General features: G+C 34.3%; 1 protein-coding gene across 1 annotated transcript in view; it reads right to left on the bottom strand.

The window, feature by feature from the left end:
* Positions 1–12,346, bottom strand: part of Trpgamma (Transient receptor potential cation channel gamma) — a 291,674-nt gene that overhangs the window by 8,460 nt on the left and 270,868 nt on the right. The window contains exons 13-18 of the mRNA XM_089631611.1: positions 9,006–9,111; positions 6,135–6,330; positions 4,521–4,712; positions 3,129–3,170; positions 975–1,158; positions 71–192 (exon numbers count right to left, since the gene is read on the bottom strand). Of these exons, the coding sequence (XP_089487737.1) occupies positions 71–192; positions 975–1,158; positions 3,129–3,170; positions 4,521–4,712; positions 6,135–6,330; positions 9,006–9,111 (842 nt within the window). The remainder of the gene's footprint in view (positions 1–70; positions 193–974; positions 1,159–3,128; positions 3,171–4,520; positions 4,713–6,134; positions 6,331–9,005; positions 9,112–12,346) is intronic.

Genomic DNA, 12,346 nt, shown 5'->3' with positions numbered 1-12,346 from the left:
TTAGGTTTGGGGTAGTGTGAAGCTCTGTGTTGTGGGCAAAGCGTCTCCTTGGGATTTGATCCCCACAAACCTGATGATGTAAGGAGGCTATAAACTCGGCCACCGGGGGGAGGGTTACATTATTAGCTGGGGCAATGTTGAATCCCTTCATGAGGCGGCGCTCCTTTTGCCGGTTCTTCTTGCCACCAGAACCTGTGAAAGAAAGTTCTGTGTCGGCATTTATATTGATGAATTCAAAAGGTTTGATGAATAGCTTATTATTTATCTTATCTACAGTAGAACTACCGATTATTCAAACGCCAATATAAAAGGAAGCGATAATGCATATTGACAACCTAGGTTGAGATTGAACTTTTCATGAAATACCTTTATGGATTTGACTTTTTAAATGCTTAAAAATAATTGCGCATAAATTAGACTAGGTAAGCACTTTAAATTTTTTAAATTATTGATTCCGGTAAAAGGTATTCTACTGTAATTTTGAACCTGAAAATTTTCTTGGTGATTTTCCTGCAAAATATTTATATTACTATACAAAAGGGAAGATACATTTTTTTATAAATGTTTTAAATTTATATTATGGGGCTTAGTGTGGAATATTTACAGGGGAAAATTTATATAAGATAACATCAGTTGCTTAAAATATCAAAAATAGCCACTTTTTCTGAAAAATGTATTTTTTATATATGGTAAAATGATTATATTATTATTCAATAATTCAGTATCCCCTACAGCCACTTAGCCGCCTACAGCGGTCGCGTGGGTGGTTTTTTTATGGCGGTCCAAACCAATACAAATATTGTTACTATAAACAAAATTTGGCCGCAATAACATAAATAATAAATTTTTTTTTCCATTTCACATTTTTTGGATGTACAAGTATTATCATTTTTACTATATTTTAATAAATTAAAAGCATTTTTGTTAAATTAAATTATCAGCAATAGAAGTAAAACAAGAAATATGTAACTCACCAGAGCCGGCCCCACTGGCCGTTGAGGTGTTCATGCCGCTGTTCTTGAGAATCTCCACCAGCTCACAACGGAAGGCCGAGATGTCCTGCTTTATCTCGTTCACGTCGTCCTCTGTCACCCCCTGCGATTCAGCCTTGCGCTGCTGGACCGTCACATATCTCCGCACAAGATTACGCATTATACTCTGGAAATTAGTAACAAACATCATGTAGTAAAATTTGTCTTTTGTAAAGGTTTTTAGTTGGCTGTATTTGATATTTTAATCTTTGACACGGGATTATTCCAGACTTGCCAAAATAAACTGCAAGCATTATGAATGAGACAGTTTGTGGTGCTGATAGACTGTCCAAACTATTCAGAAAGACACAATCTATAGTGATAATCTATAGTGACTGTTCAAACTGCAAGTGAGATAGGCAACTTTCTTAAAATGGAGAGAAACTCAATGTGAGAGGTAATAAGATTATTGACACGACACTGCCACCTTATCAAGAACAATGTCATGCAGTTATGGGGAGTGAAAAGCACCAATAGTTGTTGGAAATGTGAAGAGGATAAAGAAACAGTTTCGTTTTTGTCAATATCCCGCCTTGACGGGTAGGAGGATAAGACCCCTGGGAACCATGTTGCGGAAACAGGAGACATCGTCACACCCTCAAAGGGACTGGACTGTGATCAAAGGAATGAAGTGAAACATTTGAGATAGTACAATGAGCACACAGCCTGACTGGTCACGTGACCTATGCAGACCATCTACATATTTATATAAATATAATAGGTAATTTTTGGATAGGGCCTGACACGCTTATTACGAATATTTTTTAGAAAAAAACTTTATATTCGCCTTAATTACTATAAAAGAAAACTTTTTGCATTTCGGGCGGCGGAAAATTATGAATTTAAATTTTCAATTGCGTTAACCAAAATTCACTTCGCGAATCGATGCGGCGGCAATCAGCTGCCATTAGGTACGTCACTGTTATGTTGGTATCCCTGATACATTGATTTGTATCACAAACCATGTTACACAAACCTAGCGTAGCCGGTAAACTAGTTGAAAACTGGGATGTTTTTCTTGCCTTGACGCGAGCAGGCGTTATTAAGGGGCACTTTCCTTTGTATCACAAACCATATTACACAAACCTCGGCATCCCACGAAGATAGCAACGGTCGTATTTAGCTCTTGTTAATGCATCAGTGATACCAACATAACAGTGCGTTCCTAATGGCGTCGCGTTGTCGCCACATCGATTCGCGAAGTGAATTTTGGTTTTATGCAATTGAAAATCAAAATGCATAATTTTCCGCCGCCCGAAATGCAAAAAGTTTTCTTTTATAGTAATTAAGGCGAATATAAAGTTTTTTTCTAAAAATTATTCGTAATAAGCGTGTCAGGCCCTATCCAAAATTTACCATATAATAATTCCAGATCTAATCAACAATTTTCTAAGTTACCTACCAATAATTTTGATCAGGAGGAATAATCTTTACACAACGTTGTTTAAACTAGATACAAAGTTATGGCAAATAGATGGGAGATAAGGTATTCAAAAGAGAAGAAGTTTTGCAAAGCTAGGGTACCTACTTTTATAGAAGTAGGTCAGTTTGTTGTACTTTCAATGCAACAATGAAAGTTCAGTTTACAAGATAATAATTTCATGCGATTCCTACACTTCAGTTGTTGTAAAGTTTATCACAAGATTATCAGCTGAGTTAATGGCTATATTGAAATGCTAGCATTTTACTGTTGTTCTATGGAATAATATGTAGCAGATTCTTATCGTGTTCCGATTCTATTACAAGCTTTATAGAAAAAAATCTGAAAAACTATTCTAGCTATTGTATGTATGTATTAGAATAAATCAGAGAAAATCTGTTCTTAAAGTCATATTTAATGGACTATTATCAAGAATACCAGAAGGAAAATTTGCATATTTGGTACTATAACAAATGTTAAAAAAAGTTGTCTATTAACTGCAATAAGTATCTTTAGTTACATTAAAAAAAGCTTTTAAAAGGCACTTGAAGAAGGGCTAAATATGGTTGATTATTATTGTTGAAATGGACATGTTTTAGTCTAATTAATGACATGCAACGAAGTAGGCCTAGAGTTAGTTAGATAATTATTACATGAATAAGGCAACTACGACTTACCTGGTATCGGAAATCGCGCTCATTAGCCTGCTTCACCTTCCGCTTAAACAAAAAAATCAAATATACTCTCTATTTTGTCATATTCCTGGATAAAAAAACACTTTTCCTTTTCTACACAGCAAAATTTTAAAAATTACTATTTTAAATAAAATAATTACATACTATAAAACACAGGTTAGGTAAATAGAGTAGATAATAATAATTGGATAATTTATGAAGTGTCATTTTTGTGAAAAACCCTCTCAAGGGCGCTGTAAGATCACAGTAATGCACTGTTTAAAAGCCGATATCAACAAAGCGTATATATCTTATATATATACATTTAATATGTACCCAAACATTTCATGACGATCATTCAATTAATAAAATGCTGTGTCAAGAGATTGAGTAGTCCAACACAAGAAAGGTTAATCATTGAAGTAATGAAAAAAAAATTCCCAAAAAATTACATTCTCGAAAAAGAATTTTCACATATTTTATATGCCCCAAAACGATTTCAGGAAGTTGTTTTTTAAATCATTATTATTAGACGTCATTAAAAATGTACATACCTACCCACAAAACATTACACACAGTTTCGGAAAACCGTGTTATAATCAGCCTCTCCGCAGGTTAGTGACCTTTCTAATTCATTCGATGCATTCATTTATGCTAATGATATATTTCCATCTAGTAAAAGCCACTATCTAAAGTGGATCACCACCATTCAGTTGCAACTGGTATGTGATTGAATATGCTGCATGTATGTACAGAATATACAAAGGCATATAAAATACCTAAAACTGAAATAAATTATTTTATCTCAGATTCAAGAAGTTTGATATGGCTTTGGTAATATGTGTTATTGCAGATGATGGTGTGAAAACCATGGATATAAAATACTGGAATGATACGGGAATGAGCTTGTTAACAGTAAAGGCATACCATTGATAGATCTCTTGTAACTTCCTCTTTCAGAAATAGAGGTAATTACATAACAACAGAGCTCTCATCGGCAGGACCACTTCTATTTATTGTAATAGTACGTCAATAGGAAGATATTTTATAATTAACTTTCTTCAAGTGTATAATATTTCATGTCAATATTTGGTATCATTTCTATATATAAATATCCACGATGAGAACCTATTTCTAATGAACACAACATGTCTATTTTATTAGCTTCATGACAGTTTGTACAATGCCTTTTTGACCAAATACAAATATATATTATAAAAGCATAATATTTTATGTTAACTCGTACTAGTCGGTTGAACGACAAAGAGAATACGTCAGAGAGTAGGTAAAGGAATAAAGTACATATTGCTTTTAAGTTTGTTCAAAATGGCATGAATGACTTGTTTGCATATCTGGTATATCTTGTCTCAAGCATATCTGGGATAAGAAACTGACCCTGATGGTCCGCATGTGCTCCTTCTTAGCCCGCGAGTGTCCGCACATCTTGCGCTGAACCCACTGGGAGGCGTACCACAAAGACTTGGGGGTGGGGATGATGTTGAAGGGGGGCGGTACTGTCCCACCCTCCTCGAAGTAGCTAACCCATAACTTGCTGCGGGCGAATTTCCACTCAATGTCGGCTCTTTCCTATAAAATACAAAGAACTTAAGAAAGGTACTTATTTATAAAATTAATGTTCACTTACATAAAATATACTTGAATAAAGATGAAATTGCGAATTCAGAGAGCAAAACATTAAGCATTTACTGGACTGGAATTTAATTCAGTGATTAGAGCAGTAGTCACTCAGAAAGTGGAAGATCCCAATATCATATCCCAGTCACAGTAATAACATCTACTGGATTTTAATGTAATTCAGTGATTAGAGCAGTAGTCACCTAGATAGTGGAAGATCCCAATATCATATCCCAGTCACAGTAATAACATTTACTGGACTTTAACCGCTTCTGTGCCAAGAGCGAGTTTACTCGCATTCTTGGCCGTGCCCAGCAGGCCAGCCATAGAAAAATAGGTGGTTTACTCGCTCTTCTTTGAGCTCTGTATCATACATATGTCCCGTTTTTTTTAAAAAATATATTTATCTTAGTGAAGGGAAGCAAAAACGTCGAATATTGAATAAATTTGGTAAGTCATTTAAATATCCTTTCAAGGTGTAATGTTTTTAATTTATAAAAATAAGATTTAAAAATGATTTATTTTGATTAAAAATTCACGGCCTGCTGTGCACAGCTACACTTCTACCTACTGGCATTAAAAAGGTTAATGTAATTCAGTGATTAGAGCAGTAGTCATCTAGATAGTGGAAGATCCCAATATCATATCCCGGTCACAGCAATAAAATTTACTGGATTGGAATGTAATTCAGTGATTAGAGCAGTAGTCACCCAGAAAGTGGAAAATCCCAATATCATATCGCGGTCCCAGCAATATCATTTTTCGCACATGTTTTTCCATTGCATCATTAGATGATTATTAATAATTAATTCATTAATAAATTACAAGACACGGCGCAGAAAATTAAGTTCACTATAGAAAGGTAACAGTCTACAGCGCAGTTCAGTGTGGAATTTTACCGTGCATGGTCTTGTAGCACAATGTCGATGTTTATGTCGTTATATTATATTATATTATTATATTATGTTAGGTTTATGTCGATGTTTACCGACCTATGGGACGAAGGGTTAAAAGTGCAAATTTATCGTTTGAATTCAAACGAATGTCAATAGATGGCATTAATATACAACAATAACAATTCAAACGAATGTCAATAGATGGCATTAATATACACAAATAACAATTCAAACAAATATCAATAGATGTCATTAGCATAAAAAATAGTACTGGATTGAAAATTAAATTGTTGCGAACCTCACTAGAATTATTATTACCTATTAATTGTTTTTTATATGTGAAATTTAATGTTTACTTTTTGAGTTTATGACAGCACTGGTGAGAGTGATAGTTTCGTAAAGTGAACTCTTTAATAAGTTATATGTTTTTAATGTTTTGTGATACGGAGATCAAAAACAATAATGCAAGGCATCATACCGAAATGAGCTGGTACGAGTGATTCATCATCGCAATGAGAAGGTTGAGCAGAACAACGATGTTGATGACAGAGTATGTGCCGAACATCAGCATTCCCCAGAAGCGAGTGAAGATCTTTATTCCCTCCAGCTCAAAGGACTCCAAATCGACGAGACCAAAAACAGCCCAGAATAATGTCTGAGCCGTCTCGAAGAGACTGGAAAAGAAAAATAAAATAATTGATAATTACGAATACAACAATAAGATACACTTACTGAAGTGTTTTAAGAAGTATTGTTTTTCAAGTTTTTACATAAGTACAAAAGTAAAATAATTTTTTTTTTTTTTAAATCGACAAAAAAATCATAGCATGTCATCTACTACAACTACGTATTAGGAGAAGAAAGCCATTTTATAATTTTTAATAATCTGATGAAAAAAATTGCTTTCGCTTAAGTATGATACCGCAAGCGGCCAAAAGTGGAACTAAATAGGAGAGAGCACGTGTTGGCCCCCGACGTTGTCGGCCAACCCGATTATTGTCAGTTTTTCGTGCACACATCGATGGATCTTGATGCCGACAATTCCCAAATTGGTGGGTTGGTGCCGACGTTGGTGCAATGCATTGGCCCAATGTGTACCAGGTGCTTCAGATGAGTTCAAATAATATATACTGGCAAAAGGGACGGAGAATATTACACGACTTGTGTGTGACTGTTGCATCTAAATACATCATTGGAAATCATCAATTTTATTTTTTGTATTTAATTAATTCATGCATTTCCTTAATTATTTTTATTTTTATGATGAAATGGAATGAATATGGGACATCTATGTAAAGTGATATTCAAGGTTTTGCATCCATGGAATTTTTTAACACAAAAAAACTGATAATTCCAATATTTGATGACTTGCCGCCGCTTGTTGTTTTGTCAGCTATACGAAAATTGAGAAGAGTTTGCTGTTTTTGATTAGTTTAATTTTAATTCAATTTTATATTTTACTGTACTGATGTAGTAAATAAATACATTACCAAAAAAATAATAAATAATATTTGACAAGTTCTAGTATTTCACCTAAAAATGTAGACAATTTGTCTCGACGCCATCTAGTGAGAGAGTTAGCACTTACAATGCCTTTCTCATATAAAATAAAGTTGTTTGTTTTCAGGTGAAAAAATGTAACAAGCAGTAATTGTTGAATGAAACACTAGTATATATTGAATTATTTCGCGGATAAGAGATAAACCGCCATAGCTCAGTAGTCAGAGCTGTCGACCGGAAATCGAAGGGACACGGGTTCGAGTCCCGTTGGCGTCATGTATCTTTTATCAGGAGATTTTTCAATGTGGATGAGTGTTTCAGGCGAATAATTATTGCTTGTAAAATAACATTTTAAAAACTCAAGTGTAATTAGAAAATTTAGAAAACAATTTATTTATCTGACTGTTAATATAAAGAAGAATGCCTGTGGTGGGCGGACACGGGTGGATTTGATTTAAATGCAAATTAATGTTTCATTCCGAAATTGATGAAATTTACACACATTACCTTCAACATGAGAGGAAGGTCAGAGCCTTGTTCTTAAAATAAGGGAGATGTTTCCGTTTCAATTTAGTATCTACACCCTATTTTTATGCACCAATTATTACCTACTTATGCTAAAATAAATTATAGTACATTTACAAATAATAAAATTAACATTTTTACCGTATTTCAGTGTTTCAGGATTTTTTTCGGTATATAAACCTTAATTTCATATTTTTTTCTTAGTCCTTCATAATCTCAAACGTTAAAAAGAAACAAAAAATTAATTATAATTTAAACTAATAATACACCAACAAATCACTAAAATTACACTTTAACTTTCGTGTTTCAGAATTTTTTTCAGTATCTTGACTTTAATTTCGGGAACTTCAATTTTGTTTTTCTTGTCTTCAGCTAGTTAATAATAATGGTTCAATTTAAAATCGGATTTCAGGGTATCGATTCTCCAATCCAGGCCGGTCGCAATCGCCGTCGAAAGTACATACACATTCTTGTTCTTGAGTCTTGTCGAAGGTACATAATTACATACGCCAAACGTCAAAAGTCACTCCACTCGAACAACGAGTGGGTCGAACCACGAAGTCATTCCACTCGTTGTTCAAGTGGAATAACTTCTTCGAGAATCGAGGCCCTGGTATCAAAATTCGAAAATTCAAAAGAATATTTATAGCACAAAAATACAGAGTACAAAGCTTATAGGTTACATCCTATTTCTTTCAGCTAACCCAACAAATACACATGATATTACATAACCCATCAATTACATGTTAACATATGTATGTACATAAAAAAACAGAGGTATTTAATTTATGTAAGGTATTCATTTAAGGTGTAGTGACATTTGTTTAAAATAACTGTTTTTAGTGATATCTATTTTGAACAGGTTTCTCGATACCTAGTAACGATGCCACCAACTGCAGAGTTAAGTAGGTAGTGCATAAATCAGTAATAATTATTGATTCATCGGGTGCTTTTTAGTGTTTTCCCAAAATAGATTTATAAAACACAAACTAGGCGAATCTATTTCCTACAGTTCGACGCTAGAAAATTATTAACTTGGCAGCCAATCAACCGCAATTTGTGGTTAGGTTATAAAATAAAATGTTGATATTGTTGGTCCTAAATGTAGATAAAAGTTGAAAGAAAAATTGGCGCTTTACCAATGCTTTTATTGTGGGTAATAGAATCAACATTTTAATAGATTGGTTAAAACTTAAAATATTACTTGTAAATGCTGGCGCTTTGAAATCACTTATAGCTGAAAGGAAATAAGAGGCAACTTATTCCGATGAGGTCGTAATATTGTAGTAGGTATAACAAATAAGCAGCTGCAAGGAACACTTACTTTGCGAACCTCCTCCACACAACGCACGCATTTACGTCATTTGTTTTAGGGTCGGCACACTTGTTTTTCTCCATCACAGCATAATACCACAACAGTTGATTTAGACCTGAAACAGAAAAAACAGTGTTAAATTATTATTTCTTTATTATGAAACCGCAAGAGTCCCTACTGCTTCCAATCGTCTGGAGCCAGTGCTTTACCCCTCGACCACGGAGGCCGTCGTAATAATATTATACAAGTACAACACCTATAAGAAAAACTATTTCTAAATAGGATCAAAGCATTGTATTATGGCGTTTTTATCTTTAGGTTTATAAAAAGACTAGCGCCAACCTGTAAAAACACGGGGAAGTCTGAATCGATTCCAAATTTGAAAATGACACAAATTTAAATAATTTTCTGGTATAAATAGGTACTTCTGTACTTAATCGCTTTTCCGAGTTCTTCACAAATCAGTTCCAATTATACAGGGTGTATCGGCACGTACCCAACATACTTTAACCAGCTATTCCTTAGCACATTTGGAGTAAAAAATGTTATGGGCACTTTGCTGTCCGGTAACATTTTTTTTTAATAAAAAAATTACTATTCATATTTTAACCACATGTCACCACTGTTTTATCCTTTGTCAAAATTTGAAAACCCATCTGGCAATATTTTGTTCGAGTTTCGTTGAATAATGTACGTACGTACCTACATTGGCGCGCTTTTACAATCAAAACAAAATGGCACGGCACCATTCGTCTCATTTTTAACTATTATTATTTAGTGTGTACGAAAGAGCGAGGACACTTTTTGACACACTTGCTAATAACAGCTGTTGAACACGAGAAACAATGCAAATGACAGTGACGGAGTGTGGATTTTTTATTTATTTTTGTTTTTAATGGAAAAAAAATGTTACCGGACAGCAAAGTGCCTATAACATTTTTGAATCCAAATGTGCCAAGGAATAGGTGGTTAAGGTTTGTCGGGTACTTGCCGATACACCCTGTACATAAATGTATATATTTTGTAAGTAGAATTTAGATCAAAATTTTATTAGAACCTCTACCAAAGAAAAAGTGGGTGTGTCAAGCCTACGCAAGACAGAAGTGAAACTTCTAGTATTCCTCTCTCTCTATTTTCATTTCATCATCTCTATTTTCTCTCTTAGGTTAGTTTGAAAATTAGAGGTTAAATAATTCAACGACGAAGCATGGATTTGCTTTTTCTAATATTTTCTTATAGATGAATGACGTTCGATTAATGTATAGTTCCAAAAATTTTCAATTTATTCACAAGTATACAATATTACATAAATAACAATATTACAATTAAAAATTACAAAGAAATTACAATGACAATTTACCAATCATGTGCCATTTTCATTGTCAATTTCATGAATATCATTTCCTAATGTCGTGATAATTGGGTTATGGTAACTAAAGTGCGAGATATATACATGAGCACTTAAATCCTTAATGAATCGTGCAAAAACTGCATCGATTGTTGTCCCGTGTCGGGATAGAACGTTCGTGAGCGGCTCCCCCACCTCAACAAGCGCATATGGTGAGAGAGGGACAGTGAACGGTGAGCGGTGGTGGGGGTACCCGCATTTTCGTGTCGATCCTGACTCGGTTTTACTCCGTCCCCGAAAATTCATTACGCGCCTAAAGAAGTTTCACTTCAAAAAGAACTCTATTATTTCTGACCTCTACTTATTTTATTAGAACCTCTACCAAAGATGATAGAATTCTATTATATCTGACCTCTACTAATTTTAGGTAGGTGCTGTTCCGAATTATTTAAATATTATAAAATTTTATTGGTAGTGTTATAAGATCTGCAAAAAAATAATTGCCGTAATTAAAAAAAAATAGACAAGAAGTCAACAAGGCTCGCATAGCTGGAAACTCCAATCCTAGAATTAACTGTAGACAGGGCCGGCCCTGAGCCAAACGGCGCCTCACGCTTGTTAAATGTTGGCGCCCCTTGTCAAAATTAGTGGACGCCTAGGTAAGTGATCACTGTAATCAATAATATTCGGATTTTATGTCAAATAATCTCAAGGGCGATGTGTTAGGACTGTTAGATATGTTAGGAATTATCAGCGCCTTAGCAATTAGGCGCCCGGAGCGGTCTGCTCCAATTTCGTCCGCATAGGGCCGGCCCTGGCTGTAGAGCTATGAAAAATAATTTGAACTGTTTAAATGTAATTACTACGTAACCTAGTTGGCAATAAAAACTGTGGTCATGTTTTAGCCCGTCGTCCCACTGGGTCGGTAACGATACGAAATCGACAAACACCGGAGACTAAAGTAAAATTCAACAGTTTATCAAAATAACACATCTGCCCTGATGATGGACACTGCAATGCTGTCCGAAACGTTGGCTAAGGAAGGAGTTAGCGCAACACGGCATAACACCCCAAAAACAAATAACAAAAATACTTTTGGCCGTGAAAATCTTAAATCATATTGAAAGTTCACTACGGTTTGCAGAGCAGCCATTGTGGGATTTTTCTGCTCAGGGTCTCCGGTTTTTGTCGATTTCTTACCGTTACCGAGCCAGTGGGGCGACGGGCTGAAAGTAACCGCTTAATATGAATATTTTGAACACTTAACTCAACTTAATAATAAGGAACTTGGGTGAAAAATATTAAAGCTTAAAAATATATATTCGCATAAATCAACCATCACTGATTCTGAATATATACATATTTATACACAGAATTAATAGATCGTCATTTAGAAATGATTAAAACCTTAAAAGACTTCAAGGGCCTGTGATTGGTCGGCAGGTTCTGCCAGAATTACCAGTTCTTCGTCACGGTTTGTTCGACCGGGTGCATTAGAATGCGAAAAATTCTGTACAAATGTTGTTGTTGTTTATTCACTTTGTGGCCATTTTTAAGAAGGGTCATTTTAAAAGTTTTTTTTTAATAAAACTAAGAGAAAAAGAGAACTAAGAACCTATTATATAAACTATAATAGGTGCTTAATTTGGGTTTCATTAAAAAAATCTATTTTTATATTATTATGTAAAAAAATACCGCGATGAAAATAGTCTAATTTTCCGCCCTTTTAACGAAATATCTGATAAAACGCAGTATTTTCCATGAAGTAAAAGTCGTATTTTTTTATTAATGATTTTGAATCGATGTGACATGTCTAAAATATTCATATCCAGTTGCTCTAAAACTTTACCAAAACTATGATTTGTCGAAAAAGTCTCGATTTTTTTTGTTACATTTATTCCGTAACCTGGCAAAAGCTCAAGGAAAAAATATGCACCCATTATGTGAAACGAAACTTCTGGGAACAACAGTAATTATTCAGAATTTGGATCTACTAGCCGAA

Source organism: Hesperophylax consimilis, chromosome 5 (assembly GCF_061612785.1).
Source record: "Hesperophylax consimilis isolate HC1 chromosome 5, BYU_Hcon_1.0, whole genome shotgun sequence".
Lineage (NCBI taxonomy): Eukaryota > Metazoa > Arthropoda > Insecta > Trichoptera > Limnephilidae > Hesperophylax > Hesperophylax consimilis.
Note: the sequence above shows the minus strand (reverse complement) of the source record. Positions and strands in the feature narration are given on the sequence as shown.